We start from the raw sequence: 26,931 nt of genomic DNA on the forward strand, positions 1-26,931 counted from the left end.
GGAGGAAAACACGTGAGGGAGCAGCAAGTTCATCCTCCCCTTGCTGCTGCACTCCTGGTGATCCCTGAACCACCCCACAAGTGTGATGGGAAGGGATCTCTCCAGGACTGATGCCCCATTCACTGCTCAGGGAGAGACTGTGACCTGTGGGATGTGCTTGAGCACCCAGGGATGCACTCAAATCTCAGGGAGCAATAAAAGGACACTGCTCTTCTCCCATTTCCCGGCACCACACTCAGCCCTCTGCACCCCTCTCCTCTCTTGTGCTTCGAGGACATGGAGCCCCTGGGAGCATCCCACAGGTCCTGCTGCTGCTGTACAAGGGCCTGAGCCAGCCATGGTGGCCAAGCCATGGGAACCCCCAGCACACTGCACTGCTGTCAGTGATGCTGGAGCACAGGGATGCACAGGGAATTTGTGGCAGGAACATGTGTAGCTTGGGCTGAGTGGCCACACTGATGTCCTCAAGACCAGGCAGAGCAGGAGGCTGCACTCAGCTCCCTGTGTGGGCATCACTGGCACCACAGCACGCCCCAAAAACATTGACGAGCCACCAGTGCCAAGGAGAACCCAGAAGCTGCAGTGCCACACAGCTCAGATGTGACCCTCTGGTTACCTGTCTCCAGGGCAGGGTGCTGACAAGGTGAGCACAGCCTGGGGCTGCCAATGCTGCCAGGCCTACAGCAGGTGCCTCATGCCATAACAAACCCCAAATGCACAGGGCAGGGCTCCCCAAACCCCATGTGCTTGGCAGGCAGAGAAGGAGGTACCAGCCAGTCCCAGCCCTGCCAGGAGGGTTGATTTAATTAGATGTTGGGGAGAAACTGTTCCCTGTGAGGGTGGGGAGGCCCTGGCACAGGGTGCCCAGAGCAGCTGTGGCTGCCCCTGGATCCCTGGCAGTGCCCAAGGCCAGGCTGGACATTGGGGCTTGGAGCAGCCTGGGACAGTGGAAGGTGTCCCTGCACATGGCAGGGGGTGCCACTGGATGAGTTTAAGGTCCCTTCCAACCCAAACCATGCTGGGACTCTATGGCTGCACCCCATGGCACTGCAGCAGCCTGAGCAATGGAAAACATGTCCATGGGGTGAAAAACACCTCCTTAATCCACGAGCAGCACCCCTCCCTCCTGCAGGGGATGCAGCACTCCTCCGTGTCTCCTGATTTATCCTGCCTGGAGAAGAGGCGCCAGGGCCGGTGGGATGCTCTGGGCTGCTGGCCCCATCCACCCGCTCATGCTGCCCGGGATTTGTAGATGGAAAAAAACCCCTTGGCTGAGCCTTTGTTTACTTTGCTCAGAGAAAATAATGAACTCTTAACGTAGTTCTGGTGTCCCTTCCCATGGCAAGGGAGCAGAATGAGATGAGCTTCAATATTCCATCCAATCCAAACCATTCAGGGATTCTGTGATTTAAGAAACTTGGTGAAACCTTAAAGCTGTCCCACTCCAAGCATGGCACACATTACAATATTCCCTGTATCCCAACACGGCAGCGCCCAGCCTCAGCTCCACACACTCACTGTCCCCATGCCGTGATGTCCCCATGCCGGGACTGATCCCAGCAATGCTGTGCAAGGAGCAAAGCCCTGCACTGGGGAGCCTGGGAAAGAAGCCACGGCGTGATGGGAGACGTGGGGGGCAGGGGGAGCATCCCTGCAGGAGTCAGCTGTGGTGCCTGTAAGAGCCAGCTGGCTTCCAGCACGGAGCAGCTGGGAGGGTGTCAAACAAGACCATCAGACCTCTGGTGCCTTTCATCCCTGGTAACTTTTCTACCTGCAGGTATCACAGATTTGCTCAAGGTCACTCTTGTGACAAAGCTACCAAAGCAAAATGTTGCATCACAGAGACACTGGTGACAGGAGGGGACACCCAAAGAGCTCTGCCACCTCCAACCAGGTGGGTACTGTGAGGTAGCACCTGGGATGGAGCCGAGTAGGTGGTGCCCAGGAGCAGAGCCCTCCCCAGCATTCCCTACAGGGATGGCACAAGGCTGGCAAATTCCCACTCAGTGCTGAGGGAAGCACTTGCTTTGGCCAGCCCCCCCAAAAGTAAGATGTTTCTGCTCCCTGCAGAGCAGAGAAACATCAGACCCTGGAAAACACCACCCTGAGCACCCCCAAACACACATGAACAGAACAGCTTTACCCCCTTTGTGCTACATGGGAGGGGGCAGGGAAGCTCCAGGCACTGACCCCCCCGTCAGGGGCAGCAGGTCCCAAATCCCTGTGGCCAGGAGCTGTTGGCAGCAGGCCCGGCTGTCCGGGCCAGTGGCAGCCACAAGGACCAGGGAACAAAGGCCAGTTCCCGGCTCCATCGATCCCGAGGTCAGACGGGTGAGGGGGGAACATCTGCTCCGACCCTGCCCAGCTCCGGCCCAAGGATTTCCTCGGGGTTATTCAGGCAAGGGTGAATTTTCAGAAGGAAGCAGCCAATACTGCTGTTAAAATTCCCAGCACGGAAAGCCCCAGCCCCAGTTTGTGCCCATGGGGAGGGACCAGGAGCAGCACAGGGTAAGTGCCAGTGATTCCGTAGTGGCCAAGATCCATGTGGTTGGAAGATGCCAGAAGGATAACCCAGATCAGCAGCTTGTGTCCAGGTATCTCCAGCCTTCCACTTGAAGTGTCCAAGGCCAGGTTGGACAGGGCTTCGAGCAACCTGGGATAGCAGAAGGTGTCCCTGCCCATGGCAGAGGGTGTCACCCAGGCTGCCTGGCCAGAACGTGCCCGGGATAGCTGGAGATGGAGCAGCAATAGCCTGAGGGAAGAGCCCCAGAGGTCAAAACCAGTTTATGAGAAATCAGTCACCTTTGATCTACAGATTCGAGCAATAGTGAATCAACTCCACCCCTGGGTGATCTGCTGTACAGTTAATTAGACACGTTATTAAAAATATGCTCCTCTACCAGGCTGAATTAGTCCGGCTTCCAAGCCACAGAGTCCTGCCCTGTCTAATTAAACAGACCTTCCCGATTAACAGTTCTTCCTCCAGGCCGCTACCACCAGACAAGGCACCAGACACTCCTCAATCTCCTGAGTAAGGCCAAAACCAGGCAGGATTCCACACCTTGAGTCATGACCATTAAACTGGTTTATTTTCATTTTGATTCTCCTTCGGCTTCGGACACCAGAAACAGATCCAGAGGCCCCCAGGGCTGGCCTCGGGATCACAAGGACAGGACATGCAGGTATGTCCTGGCTCACCAATCAAGGACCTGATCAGCTCTTTCACTCCAGGAGTATCCCGTTTCCAAGGTCTTTTCAGAGCCAGAGATTCCCTGGTTGCCCTGGTTATGTCCCACAGCTGTGCACCACCCAGACACAGTGTGCCCATACTCAGACCCACTTCTGTTCCCTGATGTGCCGAATTCCCTCAGGTGTAACCAAACCATCCCCTCCAGCCTTTACTGCTCTCCTAACACTGGCACTTGCTGCAGATGGGAATCTCCCACTTGGAGTATTTTCCTCTGACCAGCCAATTTCAAGCCCCTCCAGTGCACACCTGTAAATCCATCTCTTGCTGGATCACAGTGGGAGCCCCTCCTGACTCCTAACACTGCAGAACTGCACATAAAAGGTGTGAACCCCCTGCTTACCTCTGCAACAGCTCTGGGGTGACTCATCTGTTCCCTGGTTTGAAAGCACCAGATGCTGCCCACGTGCTTTTCTGCAGGCTGACGCCCTGTGTATCCCACATCTCCATGGAATCCCCATCCTTACAGCCAGCCTGAGCTGCAGCTGTATCCTCAGGGCAGCTTTGTGTCCCACAATGATGCAGAACACGTCCTGCTGCTGCCCTGTTCCCCCAAACCGCACATCTGAACCCTGAGGCTGTGTCAGGGGGGTTTAGGCGGGATATCAGGAAAGGTTCTTCCCCCAGAGGGTGCTGGGCACTGCCCAGGCTCCCCAGGGAATGGGCACGGCCCCGAGGCTGCCAGAGCTCCAGGAGTGTTTGGACACCGCTGCCAGGTACAGGCTGGGATTGTTGGGGTGTCCTGAGCAGGGTCAGGAGTTGGACTCAATGTCCTTGTGGGTCCCTTCCAGCTCAGGAAATTCCCCGATTCCATGGTTTTGTGAACCCTACATCTCCACTGGCAGCGCAGAGAAAGCACAATCCCCCTTGGAAAGCATTTCTGTGAATTTATTTTTCCCCTTGGTTCACATCCCTGTGGGGTTCCAGAGCTCACTGTTCCCAAGCCAGCCGCTCCACCTCGCAGGAGCCAGCCCAGATGCCCAAGAGCCTCGTGGGGACCACGCAGGCTGGACCCACCCTCCCCACCACCCTGGCCCCTGCCAGCTGGGAGCCTCCGCCTCGCTCCAGAGGCTTTTATTAGAAACACACAGTCACCAAAGGCTGCAAGTGGAATCCATTACACAGCATTTAGTACGAATCATTTGTATTTCACAGCCTGCAATCCTTCTGATTTCACAGGGAAACGGCTGTTAAAGACCCTGCTGCAGCCAACGGGGAGGGACCAGGTGGGAGCAGGGATGGGAGGAGCATTCCCAGATCAGGGATGGACCTGCTCCCACACCTGGTCATCATTCACAGTCACATCCTCCACTTTGGAATGTGGGAGGAGGCAGCTGTGCTACCTGCAAATTATCACCCCCATCTGAGTCAGAAGATTTTGGAAGCTGGGATAGGATTGTAAATCACTGCTCCAAGGAAAAAGAATCATGGAATCCCAGAATCATTTGGGTTGGGAGGAACCTCAAAGCTCATCCCATTTCACTCCCTGCCACGGGCAGGGACACCTTCCACTATCCCAGGCTGCTCCAAGCCCCATCCAGCCTGGCCTTGGACACTGCCAGGGATCCAGGGGCAGCCACAGCTGCTCTGGGCACCCTGTGCCAGGGCCTGCCCACCCTCACAGGGAAGGATTTCTTCCCAATATCCAACCTAATCCTTCCTTCTGGCAATGGGAAGCCATTCCCCCTTGTCCTATCACTCCACACCCTTGTGAACAGACCCTCTGATGCTTCCCATGTTTAGTGCAGCACCACTCCGGCAAGGAATTCTGGATGTGTGCAGACATTTCCAGTTCGTGCACACAGAAAGGTTGTGAGCCATGCCTTATAGACAAATAAACATGGATTAGCTCCTTTCCCATCTCCTCCCAGGTGCTTCTTTCCCCAGCCTTTGGCGACAGGATCTCTGCGGCAATGGGGATCCACGGCCAAATGGGATCGGCACCATCAGGCAAAGTTATTTGTGTACCACTGACACTTGGGGCAGAATGAGAACCAAAACCACGGTTTAAACCCTGAACATGGCCATTCCCAGAGAGATGCAATTTCGTAAAGAAAAAGCTGGAAGTAATGAAGGGAAAACACAGCCCTCACCCACGCTCAGCTACGTAGAAGGGATCTCATCCCATAAAACAAGAACAGTGACTCATCCCATAAAATGAGAACAGCAAGTCACTCCAGGGTGGACATCTTGACCCACAAGAGACCGTTTTAAAATATAAATCGTGACTTGGGGTGTTCAAGTTGGATATTAACAGATAATTTAGGACATGGCTTCCCCAGGAGGGCTGTCCAGCCCTGAGTCTGGCCACCAGGGACCTGGAGGATCTCCAGCACTGGAGGTTTCCATTGGCTGGCTGTCCCAATCCACAGTCACCTTGATCACTGCTACAGCTGGGACAGGGGGACCTTGGGGACAGGGAGGCAGAGCTGGACATCTGCTCTGATCACAGATGGAGCTGATAAATCTAGAAGGTGAGACACAGCAGGATCCCAAATCCCAGTCACTATGTCGTTCAAACACCCAGTGCTCCCTTTTTCTGGCAAGTGGAACTACAACTGCAGCTCTACATTTTGCCCCCAGGAAGGCTGGCTGGGAACAACATGGCTCCTACCCATCTCCACATTAACCACCTGAGGATGTGGGAGTCCCCACAACCCACTAACAACGCCTCTCCTCGGTCTAACCCAGGGTGTTCATTGAGTATCAGAACTCTTTTGTGGGGGAAAAAATAGCATTGCTTCCTCTTTATTGTGTTTTGGAGCAAAAATCCAGCAGATACATTAAGCCAGCAAGGAAGGAGGAAGGCAGGGGCTCCCTGGACTAACACCAGGCTCAGGCACGCGAGTGGGTCTGTGCCCTGGCATTCCATCCCGAAAATCCAGAGGCTCAGCCACCCTTCAGTGGTGCCAAAAGGACTCTCCCTTCTTAAACAGCAGCAATGCATTGAGACAGCAGGGCTCACACATCCCAAAACGAAGTGACACCTGCAAGTATCTGGCAGGTGCCACCTTCACAGGTGACGGCTGGTTTTGCCAGGACAGGGGGTCCTTCTGCAGCAGCCAAGCAGGACATGACTCCTGCTGACAAAGGTCACTGCATGTCCTCTCAGATCCACCATCAGTGCTCTTTCCTCAGTCCTAAAACATCCCGTTAGCTCACCTGATACTGTGCCTTACCCAAGGCTGAGGAAGTCCTCCATTTCCCCTCTCCATTTCAGCAGGAAATCTGGGCAGGGCTCCTGAGGAGGAGGATGGTGAGAGCCAGGAGAGGTGAGTGCAGGGTGACCAGCATGCCTGGCCCGAGCTGCCACAGCAGACTGCGCTGTCACCTCCCCACACCACATCTCCTCCAGCTCCCTGCAAAGGATGGGATCCACCCACGCCATCACTGGCACATCAACCCATCAGAGCTGGGACTGCTCTACAGGCCTGGAGCACAAGTCCTGTGAGCAGCAGCTGAGGGAGCTGGGAAAGGGGCTCAGCCTGGAGCAAAGGAGGCTCAGGGGGGACCTTGTGGCTCTGCACAACTCCCTGACAGGAGGGGGCAGCCGGGGGGGTCGGGCTCTGCTGCCAGGGAACAGGGACAGGAGGAGAGGGAATGGCCTCAGGCTGGGCCAGGGGAGGCTCAGGGTGCATATTGGGAAAATTTCTTTATGGATTTTTATGTGTGATCACACATTGGCACGGGCTGCCCAGGGCAGCGGTAGAGTCACCAGCCCTCGAAGTGTTCAAAAACCACATGGATGTGGCACTGGAGGACATGGGTTAGTGGTGAGCATGGCAGAGCTGGGTTAGGGACTGAGTTTGATGATCTGGAGGGTTTTCCCAACCTCAGTGATTCTGTGATTCTATGAATCGGGAAGTTCAGCAGAAGAGGATGCTGGAGAAGACCCCTCAGTTCACACTGTTTCAGCTGAGCCCCCACTGCACCAACATAAATCATAAACATGCTCAGGACATGGCTGTCATGACGGGCAGTGACACACGTGATGGAAAGCCAACACAGTGCCCGGGACCCAGCTCTCACCACCAGGTCTCTGCCTCTCCCCCGCCTGGAGACACTGTCAATATCTGTCACTGCTGCGCTGTATCACACCCTGCCAGCCGTGAGGACAGGCTCATTATATAATTTTAATGCACAAAGTGCATTAAAGACCCTGAGGTCTCAAATTTTGGACCTTGTAATGACACAGAATGAGGGCTGAATCACTGGACTGGAAGCATGGAGTTGCCCCAGCACTGATGACCACAGCGTGTGTGGGCCAAAGGGAAAGCGGGCCAAACCTGAAATGGCTTTGCCTGTTGATCCAAACGTATAGATTTCCAAAATCTCATCAAATTTACAATCAGAGTCAACCAGGAAACAGGAGCAAAAAGTACAAATGGAAACCAGAGGGGTTTGGGACTAGATCTTTAAGGTCCCTTCCAAGCCAAACCATTCTATGATTCTGTAAGAAAAGTTTAAACTATTATATATATATAAAGGCAATCTAGGAAAACAACAGCTTCAACCAAAACCAGCCTCGGAGGAACAAAGTGTTCGTGACAACCACACACACAAAGGCAATGCATGAGAAATGGAAGGAGAATAAGCACAATCCATATTTTATCCTGACTGGCAGGAAGTGAATAAAAGAAACCTCTGGAAAAGCCACGTCTGAAGACAAGGAAAAGTTATGATGATGTTCTTTTCAGCACATAGAAAAAATGCTAAGTAAAAACGTTAAAATTCATAGAAACATAGAGAAAAGCACTGAGACAGCCCAGGGCTGGAGGTGCTGCCGCTGATTCGAGCCCTGCTTCAGTCCTGCTCCACTCCCAGGGTGATTAACAGGGTTCTTTTACTCTACACACAGTCAGAGCTTCCCTCACTGCAGTTCCTGGTGTGTGAAGGGTGGCCGTGGTCAGCCAGTTTGTGTCTTTATTAGGAAAGTGGGATGTTATTCCACAGCCCTCCAGAGGACAGGGCTGCTTCCTCCCCCGAGTAACCAGGATTCCTTAGCTCATACATAACTAACGAGCCAGGGAACGTCTGGCTGTAATTCCTTAAAAATCACACACGTTTGCAAGCATTTAGCAAATAACTGAGACTGGAACGGATGCGATGGGGCCGCATGGTGCCCAAACAAACTCGGCTGTTTTCTCCACAGACAACGGCCTTGTGGAGGTGGGAGAAGCCCCAGGCATCGTTTATCTTCATTTCTGGCCATTCAGTGATGACACTTCCATAAACAAGCCCATGGAACCATGACCACATCAAATTCCTGTGTGACACCTCCACAACAGACGTGAAAAATCAAATTCTGGGACAAGCCACTATCAAACTGGGAGAAAACCACAATAAAACTTCACAGCCTGGGTCCTGTACTGGTCAAGGTTTGCAGGAGTAAGTAACTGGGCAGTGGAATAAACCTGGGTAGCTCTTTCCAGCACTGTTCCCAGAGAGTATCACCATTCCCTCTGTCCCCTCTCCTGTCTGAGTGACCACCACAATGGACGGAGCTCAATGGACCTAACGAACTCAATGGACATTTTCTGGACATTTTACAGGGATGGCCCACAGACTAAGGGATCATAGAATGACCAAGACTGGAAAAGGCCTTCAAGACCATTGACTCCAACCACTACCCCAGTACTGCCAAGTCCACCACTAACCCATGTCCCCAAGTGCCACACGCACACGCCTTCGAGCACTTCCAGGGACAGTGACTCCACCAGGGAATGCTACCTGTGTATTATATCTGTGTGGGGAAGAGCTGCCAGCTGGGGTTAAACCACGACAAAAGGGAGAGGAAGAACTAAGAAAATCCAACACATTTCGCAGTGACAGACCCAACAGACTCCAAGGATTAACAAGCAAGAGCCCATGAGGGGACGCCTGGAGAAGAACAAAGCTGGGAAGTCCTTGAAGGCGCTAATGCAGAGCATCTCAGAGCAGAAGGATTACGTCTAGTGGATGCACCAGGATTACAACGTGAGGGAATGGCAGGCACTCAAGGTCTCGCTCGGTTTGAAATCACTTCTGGGGAAATAATGGAAAAGCTGATGTAATTCCAATCATAAAGAATTAAAGAACGGGAGTATAATTAGCACTAGTCAACATACTTCTACAAGAAACAGGTCTTGTCAAACAAATCTGATTTCATTCTTCACTGAGATTACAAGTCTGATTGGTGAGAGGAGCCGTGTACAAGGCAGGGGAGTGTCTGAGTGCTGGAACCAGGAGATATGAGGGCAGCCTGGGGAACACAGCCACTGTGCCAGCCACTGCCTGCACACCAGATCACCAAAAAACATGCTAAAAAAGGGGTTAAGAACTGATTAGGTGGCAGGTTCCAAGCAATAGTTCCCAGTGCTGGACCTCGGTGGGCTCCACAGGAACCAGCCCCGGGTTCACTTCTGCCTTAGCACGACGGAGAGGGATGAAGGAAACCACTGCTGAGGTGGGTAATGCCCTTGCAGCCTTGCAGAGCATTCTCAGGTGAAGCATATGGGATTCACCTCCCTTGGCGTTCGCTGTATGAAAAAATAATGCTCCCACTTTAATGCAGTTGTTAATTTTCTCCAGATAGTAACGACAGAGAGAAAAGGGCCTCTGAGGACAGGCTGATGATCGAGACCAGCCAGCCAGGCAGGTGGGCTGAATTGCCCTCAGCAGGATACTGAGGGGGAGGTTGCTCCCAGCTTACATTAGAAATCCCACTTTTATGATAATGATTAAATTGTTCAAATCATCTTCAAAGAAAATTTAGGGGGGTAAAAACCTTAAAATAAATTAAACTCAGTTGTGAAAAGCACTGGAAAGACTAGTCTCTTCCAGCAACCACTCCTGGAGCTGGTGTGGCTCAACAGATGTAAGCAGCAGCCAGGAAAAGCTCCAGATGGTCCCAGTGACATGGTGGCACTGATCAGGGACAGCCCCTCGTGCCCAGCTCTGGCACCACAGCACAGAGGCTGTCCCCACCCGACAGACGTTCACTGTGCATGAAACAACAGGATGGCTTCAGTCCCTTTCCAAGCAGGCAGGTGTCACCCACAGGACTGCCACCACAGCTGGGACCTCCTGGCAGCTCTTCCTTCCCTACACTGCTGGGAGAGCAGGAGCATAACTACAGTTTTATGGTTTCCAGGAGAGAGATGACTGTCCCAGGCAGGAGCGCCTGCAGTGTCCCACACATCAGCAGCCCCAAGGTATGATCAAGGTGTGCACACCTGCCTCAAGGATGCAGCAACCAGGATAAGGGACACCCTCGGCACCACCAAGGTTTCCCACCTGGGTATCCATCCATCCCCTGTCCCTCTGGCTCCCCAAAGGATGAACAAAACCCAAAGCACCTCAAGAAAGTCCCATGGATGGTGTTAAACTAGGAGCTCTTCCATGGCTGGCATCACACATGAAGGGCATGGTAAAGAAGGTGAAGGTGAAGGTGGGAGCGCACCCATTGCTAGAAAGGGACCACTTGGTCCCCAGACCGAGCTTCAGGTTTTCCAAAATGTTTGGGGAGCTTTAACTCCCGAGCATTACTCAGCTATGGCAGAGACAGGACAGGTCTGAAGTGTGCTGGGAGATGGGAGAGGGAGTCCCAGGTCCTGCTTGCCCCAAGATTAGGGAAAATTCTCAGACACCCCAGCAAGCAGCAAATCCCTATGGAGAAAGCCCTCAGTGATGGGGAGGGAGCAGCTGCTGTTGCCACTGCCCCCTGGGCTTCTCACGGCTGCCTCTCACCCGCTGCCTCCCCAGCCGGATCCTCTGACATCCAACACCGCCTCTGCCAAGCCAGCCCAGTTGGGTTCCCCCACTAAAGCAAGCAGAAAGCTCATTCTTTGGGGGCTGCTTTATATCACTGCCTCCCCCCAAAAAAGGCTTAGTCAAAGCAAATGCCAGACCCATTAAGTGCGAAGGACCTCACAGCCAACACAGGAATGCTGGGGCTTGATGGACTGTTTATAGAGTCTTTTATAGGAAGGATGGGTAACCTAATCCCAACTACAACATTTTTTATGCTGCTCTGTGAGGGTTCAGCTGTGATTAAACTGTTGGCACGGTCCCATGGCACATAAAACCATGGAGACCAGCATGTCTCATCCCCACCAGAGTCCTGCAAATGCAGGCGGCAGAAGTATTCCAAGTATTAAAGGCTGGCAAGCCCCGCTGTGGGGCATCCCTGCTCGCACCTCCACCGACCTCGTGAGCCTGAGACATCAAAATAAAACATCTCTAGTGAATATTTACTCCTGCAGCCCAGAGCAGGGCAAAGGGTAACCACCCCTGCAGGACTTGGTCTGGGTGCAGGAGATGCAACAAAACCACGCTCTCAGCAGTGGGCTTCAATGTCCTCCTCTCCCAGAAGCAGCCCCAGGATGAGCATGGAGCCCTCCACCACCCTCCTAAAACACTGGATGGATAAATCCCACAGCAACATTTGCTGCTTGGTTAAAACACTTGATTTTGAGCCAGCCTCACTAAACTGAGATGTTCCAAGTTGTGGATCACCCGCTGTCTCTACCAGGCTGACGCTCCATGGCTGTAGCTAAGACTGCAGTCCCCAGCACGGGCAAAGTCCTCCCTGGGAGAGGACATCCAAACGTTCCAGCAGACACTGACCCATGAGCCAAGCCCACCTGGGCCAAAGCACTCACAGGGTGTGCAAATTTAACTATCTGAGAGGGAAACAAACATTTGGAGGCAGAGAGATTGGAAGGGTGGGAAATCCCAGTCCAGGCTGGGCACAGGGTCACACCAACCCCACACTGGAGGACAAGCGGGTGCAGCAAAGCCAGGCCTTGCTCCAGACCCTCTTCCTAGCTGGAAAGGGGAAAAGACTGGGGGGCTGGGGCAAGGGCAGGGCTGTAACACACTGATGGGGACAGCACAGGGGATGTGCATCCTCGGAGTGGGATCGCTCGGTGTTGGACCAGCAGGGTCTCCCCGGCACCACTGGTGGGTGGGATTTCTTCAGGCAGTGTGAGCATGAAGTTTGTTTCATTTTATTTTTATAGAATTGGAACAGAAGCCAGGTTTGCCTTTTTTTCATTTCTATTTTTTGGCTCTGTTGACTCATCCATCAGTTTGTCTGTACACCCTCATGACACTTCCCTGACACGATGCATCATCTCCCTCATGGCCACCACACGTCCACCCCAGGTGGGCTCTCACCACCCACGTCAGCCCACAGCCCTCTCAAGAGTTCCAGCTCTGGAGCATGCCGAGCGCAACAGCCGACCATTGACGTCAACCCCTTCTTCCACACTGAATAAAAACCACCAGCACCTCAGAACCCCTCACTGAGCATCCCCACCACAGCAGCCAGGAGAGGAGTCTGTTCTCCCCAGGATTTTTCTCTGGGATGGGACTTGGGCAGCAGTTTTATTTTCGTCCCGGGCGAGTGAATGGCACATTCCTGCTGCCAAAGGGAAGGAGACTCCAGAGTGTTTTCAGGTGCATCACCTGAGCCTGTGCACTCACAGGGCTCCTCCTTCAGCACAGACCCTGACATGCCACCAGGCAAACGGGCACCTTGATGGTGACACACAGGGTGGGCACATCCCCACAGCTCCACGACCTGTTGGCATCCCTGGGAGACCTGTGGAGGGCTGAGCCCTTCTCCGCCCCTCTGGCCACCGAGCGGTTCAGGGCTGGTGGATGACACACCCAGGGCTGACCTCACAAATCCCATTTTTCTCCCTTTTCCCTCTGTAGCCCACACACTGAGGACCTCCCAAACACACAGTAAAACGCCAGGTCAGCTTTCCAAGGGCTCAGCACCCACAAGCAGGAGCTCAGGTCATATTTAGGCCACCCAAATTACAGGGCAAGGTTTCTGCTGGAGGGTGACCTGCTTGGCCTCCCCCAGCACAAAACCCCATGGGCAGCCCCTGCCATCCCATCCAAGATGCCACAGGGATGTCTGGGTTCCACTGGTCCCTCCTGTTGGTCCCAAATGTGCTACTCCCAAACCTACCGCAGCCCTTGCCAGTGTCCCCTACACATCCCTTATTTTCCAGTCCAAAATTCAGCTCCCCTCCCTGCAGCCCCACCTTCTCTTACGCAGGGACCAACAGAAACCGGGAGAAGCAAAGCAGCACCGTGGGACCCAGCCAGGAGAGACTGAACTTCAGCCCCAACCCCCCAGATAAGGAAGGATAGGTTCCTGGAACAGCCAGGGATGAAAGGGAACGCCGCAACCGTCGAGTTGGCTCGCTCAGCTTTTGACTTGTGCCCATTTTCCTGCCATGTGCCACCCATGAGCCATGTCCCACCGGACGGGGACAGCCATTTCCTCAGCAGCCCAGAGGGACCAGCCTGGCAAAGCCTCACCTACACGTGTCTGCACCTTCTGCCTGTCACACAAACCATAAACCAGTGGAGCTCAAGAGACCCACCCAGCCACTGCTCAGAGCATCAGCAGCCTCCTGAGTGGTGCAAGGTTTAGCCAAACCTGGGAACAGGGACCAGGCGACACATGGGAGCAGCTGACAGTAAACTCAGCATTTCCAGAGGATTTGTTTGTGTCGAAAGCTGCTGCTCTGAAGCCAGAACAGGTGTCAGTCACACCAAAATCTCATGGCAGCTATTCAATGTGATGGCATAAGTTTGACATCAGATCAAAAAAAACCCCAAAAGCAATGTGAGCAGCTCCTCTACTCTCTGTTTCACCAACAGCCATGGAAAAGAAAGGTGAGGAGCCAAAAGGAGGAGAAAAGCAGGTGTATCAGGGCTGGTTCTGTGCAACATCAGCACTGCCACACAAAGCAGGCAGCTCCCCATCACTGGGGATGCTCTGAGCAGCCCCAGGACAAAGCCACATCATGACCCTCACCCAGCTGCCACAGGTGGGCTCAAAGCAGCATCCGCCTACCCCCGGATGGCTCCATCAGCCTTGATCTGGCCTTGTCCCCCCCGCAGACTCACGAGCTTCCTGCTGCCCTGAGCTTTGCACTGAGTGTGACACAGAGCAGAGCCCACGCTGCCTCTTCAACACCTCCCTCCAGCCAGACACCGACCCCTACTAATGCTGCCAACATCCTAATTAGCACCTTCCCTGTGCCCGCCCTGCTCCCGACTGCTCTGCAGCTGTCCAGACGCTCCGAGGTTCGCCAAAGGTGACAGGGGAGGGGGACAAGTCCTGGAGGTGCTGGGCACTCTGTCCCCTCCGGCCCACGGCAGCCCCGCTGCTCTGCTGTGAGACTGCTGCCAAGGGATTTCCACACAGCATCACACACGCCTGAGTTTATCCTTCCTGAGCCTCTGCGACTATCCATCCCCCCTGCAAGGCAGGCAGCAGGAGTGGGGCTTTGTCCGAGTTGCATCGAATCACAGGATGGTTTGGGTTGGAAAGGATTTTAAAGACCATCTCCTTCAAACCCCTGCCATGGCAGGGACACCTTCCACCAGATTAGATTGCTCCAAGCCCTGTCCAGCCTGCCCTTGAACACTTCCAGGGAGTGGACAGGGCACGGACAGGGCAGATCCAGGCTCTGCCTGGGGAACGCATTTGCCTATCCATGCATTTGCAGCTATTTCCCTGGCTGGCAACTATCCCTGGTGGGGCTGCTCTGCCTGCCTGATCCAACCCCTCAGTGCCCCATGCCGGCAGCCAGCTCGGGGGAGCTGACGCCTCTATCCCACCTCCCAGCACGCTCCAGCACTGGGTGATCAATACCCTGCCACCAGCCATTCCCCGTGTCCAGGCACCAGCTGCTCTCTGCTCCCCAGGCAGTGAAAATACAACACCCCCAGCTGCCTTTCCCTCCCAGAGCAATGCCCAGGGAGCCACAGGCCTGCTCCCATTTACCACGAAGGTGCCACAATGTGCATACAAAGGCTGGAGGCACAGAACCAGTGCTCAGACACCTGCAAGGGCACTCTGCAAGCAGCCTTGGAGGTGTTGGGATCCTGCAGGAGAGATCCCTTGGAAGAGATCCACAGGAAATGCTTTCCCAAGGCTGGCATGCTGCAGTTAACTCCCGGCAGCCTGGCCAGCCCCCATCCCTGCAGGCTCTATCCAGCCTGGACACCTTGTTTCACTCCATCCATGCTGCCCCCAGGTCACGCATTTCTCCTGCTTGCTTTGTCCCCTGATACCAGACAGGCTTAAAAGTAAAACAAGGCCAAGATTTATGAAGTGAGGCTCACCGTAAAGGCTTCCGAGTCGCAGTTGTGGAGCCTGGAAACAGGATTACAAGCAAAGCAAATCATGAAACGCGATCGTAACCTCGGCACGGCGAGACGTGACCCTCACGTGCTCCAGCCCAGCTCACTCCCAGCATGTGGTGTGCACTGCCTGGGGGCTGCCTGGCCAGCACAAACCTCCTTGTGATGGCCCAGGGCTTCCTTGACCTCCCCTCCATGGCACCCAGCTCACTGGGGTGGCACAGTCCTGATCCTCAGCAGACTTTTTGCACACCTCGCCTCAAACCAGCTGCACAGGCACTTGTCAGAGCAGAGCGCTCCCAGATCTCCTTCAAGACCACAAACATGTGCTTTGGACACATCCTCATAATTCCATGGTGACTTTATTGCAGCCTTCCAGTGCCTAAAGGGGCTCCAAGAGAGCTGAAGAAGGACTTTGGTCAAGGGATGGAGTGACAGGACAATGAGGAATGGCTTCCCACTGACAGAGGGCAGGGACAGACTGAATATTAGGCGGAAATTCCTCTCTGAGAGGATGGTGGGGCCCTGGCACAGGCTGCCCAGAGAAGCTGTGGCTACTCCATCCCTGAAAGTGTCCAAGGTCAGGTTGGACAGGGCTTGGAGAGAACTGGTCTAGAGGAAGGTGTCCCTGCCCATGGCAGGGGTGGAACTGGATGAGCTTTAAGGTCCCTTCCAACCCAAAGCAGTCAATGATTCTATGATTCTAGGACCAAGCCTCGATCCTGAGGCATCGCTCCCACCCAAAAACCTCCTGCTGGCTGTACAAAGGCAGAGCTTGCGAGAAAGATGGATCTCATGAAGCCAAACTCATCCAGGGACAATGACCTGCAAGTGATGGGAGCCAATAGCAGGGAATGATGATGCCAGCTCCATCCAGGAGCACCCGCCATGGCCACCAGCATGTGCCTGGAAGGAGTGGAGAGCAGCAGAAGCAGGCAGATATGGGTCCTGGTAGGACACACACACACCTGTCTCGGGTGAAACCAACCACACACCTGGAGGCACCTGAGCAGCCCATTCCTGCCTGGTCTGTCCTCAGACACACCCTGTCCCACCCTCCAGCCTCAGCAAGCAGCCCAAAGACCGTGGGTTCAGTGGCCACTTTGCAGGAACTAGTGGCCTCCTGGGAGGCTCAAAGAGCAGGAACTCTTCTGGACACCAAGGAGCATCCATGGACTGACTCCCTGTTCCCTGCTTCAAGGCAGAGTGCTCCGATCAGTCCTCCCTTGCCCCGAGAGACTCCAGGATAGGCAGAACCTGCATGGTCTCGCCACTGTGCTTCTCACCCACAGCCTGTGCACCAGGACTGCACAGGATGGAGACTCCTTCTCTCTCCTGTATCCCTCTGCTGAACTTTTTCAGGCTCACAGAGGGTCCTGACAGGAGATCTGGAGTGTCCAGCCTCTTCTCTGACCTTCCTCACCCTCCCTGGTTGCCCTCTCCTCTGCCTCTCAGCAGAGCAGTGCTGCAGGAGCCTCCCAGCACAGATCCCTCCAAGCCATGCAACCAGAGCTCACCAGACTCCAGCAGGGCTCCACACACTTTGGGGACATATTTAGGGAGCTGGGATGACACCTTCCATGGAGCAGGACTCACCTCAGCCTGCTGCTGGACAGACAGAGCCCAGCTGGGCATGGCCAGGGAGCTGCCCAGCCTGTGCATCACCAGGGACACAGCTTGTCCTTCAGCCTGCTGTGGGCTGGGTATCCCCATGTCCCCAAAGCCTGGGTGGGAGTGGAGGGGATCCCAGGCCTCTTGCCTGCCCCTCCTCTCCCAGGCTGGGGGCTTGGAGCCAGCCGCAGGCTACCCAGGAGCCCAGCAGCCGAGCCCATTGTTCCCTTTGTCTGGCCCTGGGAGCACCAGCCCGCAGCTTGAGGCGTCCCCTCTGCCCAGGGAGGTTCACACGCTCAGCCACCTTCGCCACCCCCAACCCACTCAGCTGTCGGGCGAGGGGCCAAGCACATCCCCGTACCCAGCCACCAGCCCCCCCAGGTGAACCCAGGGCTCAGGGAAGCTCCCCTCCTCCCCAGTTCCAACCAGATGCTCTTGGCCTCTGAAACTCCGAGGAGGGTGAAGGCAAGCACCAGCAGGCATTTTCCAAGGGACCTTCCCCTTGCCTGGCCATCTGGCCAAAACCAAGAGCCTGTGGAAGGCTAAAGGTGTCCCCAGACACAGAGGGTTCACCTTCATGGTTCACCAGGGCCATGAGCACCCAGAGCGATGTGGAGCTCCCCAGCACTTTGCCTTGGAAGCTGCAGATGACCTTGAAAGCCAAACCGGGAGCCGGGGGCCAGCAGGACCTCGCCGAGCCTGGGCACTCAGTGTGGGAGCTCACAGAAGGCGCCTTTCCCTGTTCCCTTCCAAATACCACATCTGCCACGGGAGGCTGAGCCAAAGGGATTCCCGGTTTCCATCCCACCTCCAGCAGTACGCCAGGATGCTCAGGGAGCACACCAGAACTAAGGGTACCTGAGGCCCCTGGTACCCAGGATTGGGGAGGGCTGGGCTACACCCTGCCCTGCCTCCACCCTCCATCGCTCCTGGTGTGAAACCTTCTGCTTGAGAACTCCAGAGCGAGGGAAAAAATAGAAAATAAAGGATCATCACCCTTTCATCAGCCTCTTCTTTACACCTCCCACAGTCCAATGCACCTCTGTGCCCCCTCCCTCCCCAAGCTGCATCTTTCCCGGAGCCCCCCTCCCCTGTACTTCTCCTGTACAAGCATCTTCACTCCCATTCCCAGTCTCTCCCGGTTCGGAGCTGATGCTTTCAAAGAGCCATCCACAATGACTTTAAGATCTCTTTCTCAAAATGCTAATAAGTAATTTAAAGACTGCCACTGTGCATGCATGGGTTTAGGGTAATTTTTTCCATGTGAATCCCTTTTCATTCATCCCTGACTACATTTAATCTGCCACTTTATAGCCCGGCTATCCAGTGTCATGAGAGCCTTTTGCAATATTTTCAAGACAACTGTTGTTTTTATCATCCTGAATAATTTTGTATAATCTGCAAACACTCTTCGCCTTCCCATTCCCACCCCTCTCTACTTTATGAATACATCACCCAGCACAAGCCTCACACTGACCCCGTCCAGTGGGAAAACTGACTCTTTGTTTCCCCTTCTTTAAGCAGATTTTAATCCATAAGAGAGCCCTTCCTCTAAAATTACTGCTCTGGAGTCTCCTGGATCACCCAGGGAGATCTTCTTAAAGGATGCTCGTCCCATTTACTCTGGCTCAAATATTCATTTTATTGACTTATTGTAAAATACGGGTTCTCCTGTCATCGCTTCAGGGCAGTCTCCCAGCCCTGCCCTGGGAAGCAAAGCTCCTTGGCAGGAGTCCCTTTGGCCAGTTGGGGTTACACTGAAGTCATCCCCCTCCTCCCCCAGGGCTCCGTCCTGCACATTTAACTTCCCAATACTCATTTGCTGAGGGGATACTTGGGGGGATAAACAATTTCTTCTCCCAAGTTATTTTTCAAACTCCTCTCAACCTGCCTTATATGGCTTCACATTCACCAGACCACAGTTTCTGATTTTTTTATTTTCTCCTTTTAGATACCACTTCCACTTTGTGAAGAACATCTTTTTACCTCCAATGACCTCCTTCAATTTGCCATTTAATCAAGTTTGGTTGGGTTTTGTTTTTTTTTTTTTAGAAAATTCATGTTAAATGGCTGCATGAATTTATTCTGAGCTTTAATTTAATTTCCTACATCGTGGGCGAGTATTTTCCTATTTTAGCTTTTCCCTTCGGCCAGCTCCTTCATTTTGCTTTACTCACAGACCATTACTATGTGGTGTTTTTACGTGCTGGTCGCTTTATGGATGCCATGGTCTGACTCTGAGAGAGGTAAGGCGGAAAGAACATCATTTATTGGATCAACTGATAAAGCTGCACCAACTTTTGAAGCTCCCCAGCCCCTCCTCATGCCCAGTGGGGACTGAATCTGCTCCCATGGAGGTAGGTCTGATGTCTTGTGTGTGGTGCTCTGGTCTAAATCCAGAGGAAGCTCCTGTGGGCTCTACAAAGAACCACAACCGTTCCTAGCCACTAAAACTGTCATTTCTGAATGTGACATTTAGGGAGGCACAGACCAGCCCCAATTACAGTTGTGTCTTCTGCCCTCGTGGCCTGCTCCATCTTCCTTTAATGCTTAGCAATTGGTGCCACATGTCCTGTCAGACCTGATGCTGCTCCCTTCATCCTAAGCAAGGAAATTCAGGGAGGGGCAAACAGCATGGTGTGATCCTCACTTAGTCCTTCCCCTCATCCTGATTATCTCAGGGGGCTGGCATGCCCTGCACAGGCACCCCTGTGTCTGCACCCTGTCACAACTTGCCATCCATCCAGCACGTTCCTGAAACATCTGACATTGATATAAAGATATTAACTATATACCCCTGCAAATCTCCAGGCCCCTCTCCTTCCTCACACCCTCCCTCCGGCTGTCACCTGGACTCCAAGGAGTCCCTGCCCACCTCCAGCATTCCCAGTGATCCCCCATGCTCCCTGCATCCCTGGGTACCAGGCTGGGCAGAGCCCCTCCTGAACCCTGCCGTGCTGCCTCTCCCTCCCGTCCGGCCCACGCTGCACGTCAGCCCCTTATCACAGGAGGCCCCATCCTTACCCTTATCTAACGGCTGAACTTTTGCCTCTGAGGATCTCCCCGCTCCCCCCATCCCAACGAGATCCAACTGGCAGCTGTACTTCGCCCTGGTCTCTCTGTAAACCAGACCCAGGTTTGGGAGGGATTGCAAACCAGGGCGGGAGCTGACGGGGCTCTTCCTCAGTAAAAATGGGATTTTGGCAGGACGGGAACCCCGCTCCTGCTCCCAGCCAGAGACACCCTCAGCACTATCCCAGCAGGGCCGGTGTGTGGGGAGCAGGCGCGTTTTGGAGCAGGAGTGGAGGGTCAGGCTCTTGTTCATCCCTCGCTCAGGCCTCGGGAGCTGTCACAGCCTCCAGTATTTACCCAGCTCCTCGGGCAGTTTCGTGGTGCCCACCCCTCTTTCCAGCAGCTCAGGTATGTGCACACAAAGGGCTCTGACTAGTGCAGGCAGGTCCTTAGCCCGTCTCCAAGGGAATCGCTGCTCCCTCCCTGGGGACAGCCCCAAACCTCTCGGCAGCATCCGCAAGGCACAGCCACGTCCCCTTCGCACCCTCTGTGGGGTGACCCCAGGAGCTGGGGGACATCAGTGGCCACACCAACCCTGAACCCTTGTCCCCTACAGCCCTGTCCCCTACAGCATCTCCTTCCTATGCTTTTGTCACCCAGAGAAGCTGGAAAGTCAGCAGGGATTGAGAGGACTGCTGCTCCTGTCTGGAAAAGCCACAGAACAGAGCAGCAAGGGCAGCGGCATGGATGTTTAAATGAGGCACCAATTTATTTGGCTTCCAAAAGGAGCTTTCCCTTTTTCCTGCCCCTGTAATGCAAAGGGCAGGTGGGTGCAAGGAATGTGCCTTGTCAAAAATTAACCCAGGAAATGGAGGGGAGGGGAAAGCAGCAGGAGGGAGATGGGTGGCACGGGGCCAGGCCAAAACCACAGTCTCTGCTCTGCTCCTCAGCTCCACTTGTCCCACAACATTTGCTCCCCTCCCGGTCTCAGGAGAGTGTTCGCAGATCTCGAGTTCAAGCACACAGGAGGGATCAGCTCTTGACAGATCCTGTGTTTTTCCCTGGACCTGCTGCTCTGCTGCATCCCTCCACAGCATGCTAGGCTTGCTGGGAGGCTCCTGCAGCTCCCTTGGTCTTGGCACACCTGGAACATCCACCTCCATGGAGCACCAAGATCAAAGCAATGCCCTGGTGTGACCATAACCCTGAAGGGATGGCTCAAGACTTCCTCCACGGAGGCCACAAAGATGAATACAAAAAGGCCCAAACCAACCCTGTGTCCCTGGCATCTCCCTGCACCCCTGGAGGCCTGGAGGAGGCTGTGGGGGTGCTCAGTGTGGTACAGGAGAAGGGACTATGTTTTAACACTGCAATATGTTATAGCACGAATGAAATTAAATATACTGCATATTACAGAATCACAGAATACCCCAAGTTGGAAGGGACCCACAGGAATCATCCAGTCGAAGTCCTGGCCCTGCATAGGACCCCCCAACAATCCCACCATGTGTCTGAGAGTGCAATAAATATTATGTACATTATAATTATTAACTATTAGCTACACAGAAGCACCGAAGTCCTGTCTCCAGTTTGCTTGGAGGATGGGCAGGGATGTCCGTATCCAGCACCTCAGCCACAGCACGCCCTGGGAATACCCACCCCAGGAGTGGGTACAGCCCTCGTGCCCCAGCATCCCTCTCCAAGCCCAAGGCTGGGCTCAGGATTAGGACTGCCCAGCACAGTTGATGCTCAGAATCGAGTCCCCTCACCCATGGTCCTGCTTCCCAGCAAAACTCATGCCGGGCGATTCTCCGGTGCCCATTGGAGCCCATCACTGCCTCCGTGCTGCTGGCTCCGTGCTGCCCACACCCTCACTGATAGCAGGGCCATCTCGTGTCTCCTTTCACATTTTTGGCACAGGGCTGGCTCTCCTCCAGCCCTTGGGAAGCTTGCCAGCACCGCAAGATTTGTGAAAAGTTAACTCCACCGGGGTGAAGAGCACCATCGGGTTGCTTTTCCCTCCTCACACGTGAGTTAGCCAGGCTGTTGATTTTAAAATACCTCTGTGTCCTTCCCAGCTCCCCCCAAAATACCTCGGGAGCGTCAGTCCTGCGATCGGCGCGCAGCCTACGCAGCAGGAATACAAAGCGGGGCCGTTAGCGATAGCGGCGTTACCAACCGGTGTGGGATCCAGACCCTTCCAGGACTCCTTTGTTCTTGACTTTCTGGTTTGGGTTTTTGTTTTTTTTTTTTGAAAAACACACAAAAAACTTTCCTTTGAGAAGCCTGAACTTTCTCAGCTGCAGACACGTTACCTTCCAACCGCCTTCACAACTATAGGCAATTCCTAACCTCTGCTTTATGTACGTTGTCATCCACCTCCCTGTTTTCCATATTGATTTATGTTTTACGTTCTTTTCACATTTCCTTTTAACAGAGCCGGTTTTAACCAAACAGCCTTCCCGCCCAAGCCCGAGCCATGCATTCTGCTGGCCAGTGAGCAATCAACTTCCAATTTTCATGCACACTCCTGTTTATATTTCCTTCCCTATCGGCTTTGTTTCTAATTAAGGTTTGTTAAATGCAAGTGAATATATAGCGCGCAGAGAAATATAAAGCATGTAGATAAATAAACACCCCACACACAGCCGCACTGACTAAGGCTGCGCTTTCAACCACGGATCCCAAAGCACTTTGTCATGTTCATTAACAAAACCTCGCGGCTCCCTTGGGAAAGACGCTTGGATTATTTTACGCCTTGTAATTAGGAAAACTGAGGCACAGAGGAGACAAGTGAAATTAGCAGCAGTACAGAAACGCTCTGTGGCAGAGCCAAAAACAGGACTCAAGAGGCAGGATCCTCCAGAATTTTGGGTTTTCCCTGAACAAGCCTTTCTGCCCCCATTTTGGCCCTGGGAATATGCTGGAGCTGGTGATGGAGGGCATCACCACCGTGGAGGTTCCCTGCAGCCACGGGAACACGGTGGGTCCAGCCGCCACCTCCACGGCCAGCAGCTACTGTCTGTCCACACCGAAGGGATCCAGAGCATTCTGAGGTCCAAGTGGACACCACATCCAAGCACTTCGGGAGCGGAGGGAAGAGGCAGCTCCAGAAAGGAAGGAGGAGAGGCACGCCCAGGGAGCTGCATCCCACACGCTTTCACCTTGCCAGCTCTCTAGAAGCCTTTTCCTGAGAGGCTGGACATGGGAGCTGGCTGCCCACACCAACACTGAGAGTGACCATCACAGCCCCACAACGCGCGCACACACACACAGGGCAAGAGGCAACAGCAAGGATATGGGGGGACCACACCGAACCTAAACCAACACGGTCAGCCCTGGCTGGGAATGGCCGCTGGAAGCCCACTGACCATCTCCCTGGGAGCCTCCCCATCCATGGAGGAGCACACCTCAGAGAGATCATCTCAGGTGGGTGAAACACCCCACCAGCATTGGCCAGCCCCTTATTCCCAAATATACTCCCCATCCCTTGGCACACATGCATCCAGTGCCCGCTGCTCCTGCCATGATGGTGGAAAAGTCACTCACGTTCCAAGAACATGCACAGGAGCCCCGGGAGCTGGCCACTGACCCACAGCACTGCCCGGCAGCACCTCTCAGGCAGCAGGAGGAGCAGGCTGGGGTGGAGGTGTCACCCTGTCCCTGCCCAAGGCACCCGGCAGGCCACACTTGGCAGCGTTCGCTCGTCATGGCCAAGTGCGTGTGGGCCCCACTGGCCAAGCCCAGACCCCGCTGGAAGTGTCAAGGCCACCAGCGGATGGGGCCAGACATCCTGCATGGACACGTATGCTCTCACAAACACGCTCATCACCCCAACCCTCCCCCCCATAATTAAAACCATGCTGGGCTCATTTGAATAGCAGAGCTGGCGAGCACTCTCCGCTGCAACGTAAATAGTCCTATTTATGCCAAGCTCCCATATTGTAAATATCACGATGTATAGCTGGCCAACCCATGAGTCATCTCTCAAAACTCCAACTTAATAAATGGTGCCTCATCCATGTTCCAGACAAACACCGTCCGAGTGGCTCCCACCGCCCAGCACACACAGGGCCAGCAGTGGCCACCCAGCCTGCCCATCAGCCCAGTGGAGCCGGAGGGACAGTGGAGCCACCCAGCCGCTCAGACACGATTCTTCCACAATGGACAGGCATCCCTGGACCACGCCGCTCCAGGACGCGCCGGTTTTTGGCCTGACACCTGGCCCTCGCCCCTGCCCAACCCAGTTCTCCGGCACTTCCCAGGGTGTCCATGCAGCGGGCGGGTGGGAGCAGGCAGGAACGGCTGGGATGGTTGGGGAGCGCGACAACGAGTCTCCCCTTGCCCAGACCCCACCGTGGGGCTCCCACCCAGCGCCGTCCCCGCACACCCAGCCCTGGAGCTCCCCACCTGCCGCCTCGCTCTGCTTTGTCTGAGCACCGGGGACCTCGGCGGGGAGCTCGGCTCCTCCTGGGGACGCCGGGAACGCCACGGCGGCAACGGGGAGCCGGCCACCAGCTCCAGAACGCCGGTAAGGCCTGGTGGAGGGGCACCCCAAAGACTCTCCCGAGAGCAGCGGCGGGCACGGGGCGGTGAATCCCGGGCATCCCTGGGGGACCGTCCGCCGTACCCAGGGATGCCCACCTTGGCGGAGGGATGGCGGAGAGAAGGGCGGCCAGCGATCGGGAGGGTCTGGGGGCGTGGGGGGGGCACACACGACACACCGGGCTCCGGCGGCGACACCTCCAGCTGGGGCAGCACTTCCCCAAACTTCGCCTCCCCTCCGAAGGGCGTGCGGCGGGGAGGGGGGCAGGGGGCAAAGTGCCACCCCCCAAAAAGCGGGGAAAACCCGGAGGGGGGCTCGCCCTACCCGCAGGGCCCCCGCCCCCCGCGCTCCCCCCTTACCTTCCACGGCGGCGAGCAGGGGCAGGAGGGCGAGGGGCAGGCAGCAGAGCCACAGCGGCCCCATGGTGCGCGCCGGGCCGGGCATCAGAGGCGGCGCGGCCGGCGCTCCATGGAGGCGGCGGAGCGGCGGAGCGCAGAGCCCAGAGCCCCTCGCTGGGGCCGCCGCCGGCGCGGGCACGGCCGCGGGCACGGAGCGCTCCGCCGGCCCCGCCGCCGCGGCCGGGCCGAGCCACCGCCGCCGCCGCGCGGGGGACGCCCCGCGCCGCCCGCCCCGCCCCGCCCCGGGGCCGCGCTGCCCGCGGGGGCGGAGGGGGCGGCGAGGGGGGGCCGGCGGCGGGCGGGGGGCGGCGGGGGCCGGCGGCGGGCGGGGGGCGGCGGGCAGCGAGCGGGCGGCGGCTCCCCCCGGCCCGCCGATGGTTTCTCCCGGAGCTGTCGATCATCCAGAGAAAGCCGTGATTTCAACCCAAATCCGCCTCGCCGGGGCTCGCTGCGCCGCCGGCACCGGCGAGGGGGCGGAGGGGCGGGGGGTTCCCGGGGGGATGCCCCCGCCGCCGCCCTTCGCACCGCCCGCGGCCACGGGCCGGGCATCCCTCCCTCGGGGCTAAGCCCCCGCCGCTGCCCACCGGAGCCGGGGGGCCGGGGCGGTGAGCAGATTCCCGTCCGGAGAAGGGGACGCATACAGCAGCACAAAAAAAAAAGAAACAAAAATCCAAGGAGTTGGTAAATCCGAGGCTTGCTGTGGGCAGCCCTGAGCCCCCACACCCTTCTCCTCCCCCATCTCCCTGGAGCCAGCCCCGGGAAGGGAGAACAGGAATCTCCCCACTTCCCACGTGGAGCAGTTGTGAGTTGGTCACAAGCCCCATTGACACTGCTGGGGTCAAGCAGGACCTTCCCAGAAGGTGCAAGGTGAGACCCAGCTCCAATTCTGCATCGAAGCATGCAACAGCCCCGACTTCCCTGGTGCCTGGGAACCACATCTGCCCTGTGGGCACCTCATGATCCACACCCTCTTCAGGACATAGTGGGGAGATTGGGACCAGATGGTCTTTAAGGTCCCTTCCAACCCAAACCAGTCAGTGAATCTATGACTTGTGACTGCTACCGGGACTCTTTGCCCCAGGACGTCCCTCTGCCACCACCCTGACATCTCCTCCTCACCCCTCTAGCATCCACATTGTACCCAGCAGTACCCTCTGCTCACCCCCCATAGCTGTGTCCCAATTTCTGCTGGCTGGGCAGAAGGTTCAGGTGCATCCTGCAGGAAGCACTTTTGTCCTGGAAGATCTTCCTAGGGAGGTCATACCCTGCGCATGGATCTCTACACAAGTTGTTCCAGGTTCATAGGCCAGGAGCTGAAGACCCACTGGACTTTGAGGATGGATTCCTGTCCCTCAACTCACCATGGAAAGGCATGGAAAAACCAGTCTAGGCTCCACTGTGCTCGTCCTTATCCCTTTGTTGCATCAGCAGCTTGAGCACCTTGGGTTCCCTGCCTTGACCCACCACAGGAAACAATTCCACAGGAGTGGTTAGAGGAGGTCACAGCTCTGTGATGGTGTTGGCCGTGTGCATGAGCCAGTTCAGTGTGGCCAGCCGCAGGCTCTGATCTGCTTTGGGAGTTCCTGTCACTGCAGATGTTGCTGGTCATCCAGGTTGGTCCCACATTCAACATGGAATCCCTGGAGAACCCTGTGGCCCAGCTCCATCGTGTGTGGAGAAGCTTCCATCTTTAGTGCCTCTTTCGGCATCACTCTTGCATTGAGGAAGGAGGCTGAAGGGCCAGGACAGCCATCGGCCTTGCTGCTCCTTCCTCCAGATGTGTTCCTCTCCAGGGCAAGAAAAACCCCAAGGATTCCCAGCAGTTACCCACCACTCCTGCACTGTCCCAAGCTCCCCCACTCCCAGCCCTCCCCTCACTCCCGCTGCTCTGGAGCACCCAGCATTTCCCTTCAGATGTCTGAAAGCACTCACCATTTCCAAACTCCTCATACCCTCATTTC

At 55.5% G+C, this 26,931-nt stretch overlaps 1 protein-coding gene across 4 annotated transcripts in view; it reads right to left on the bottom strand.

The window, feature by feature from the left end:
- EPHB2 (EPH receptor B2) overlaps nt 1–25,100 on the bottom strand; it is a 128,399-nt gene extending 103,299 nt beyond the window's left edge. For 3 of the 4 annotated variants that reach the window (XM_039563977.1, XM_039563974.1, XM_039563973.1), the window contains exon 1: nt 24,932–25,100. In XM_039563977.1, the coding sequence (XP_039419911.1) occupies nt 24,932–25,016 (85 nt within the window). In that variant the 5' untranslated portion in view covers nt 25,017–25,100. The remainder of the gene's footprint in view (nt 1–24,931) is intronic. The other variant, XM_039563975.1, reaches the window with a different exon arrangement.
- Between the last annotated feature and the right edge of the window lie 1,831 nt (nt 25,101–26,931).

This window comes from Corvus cornix, chromosome 21 (genome assembly GCF_000738735.6).
Source record: "Corvus cornix cornix isolate S_Up_H32 chromosome 21, ASM73873v5, whole genome shotgun sequence".
NCBI lineage: Eukaryota > Metazoa > Chordata > Aves > Passeriformes > Corvidae > Corvus > Corvus cornix.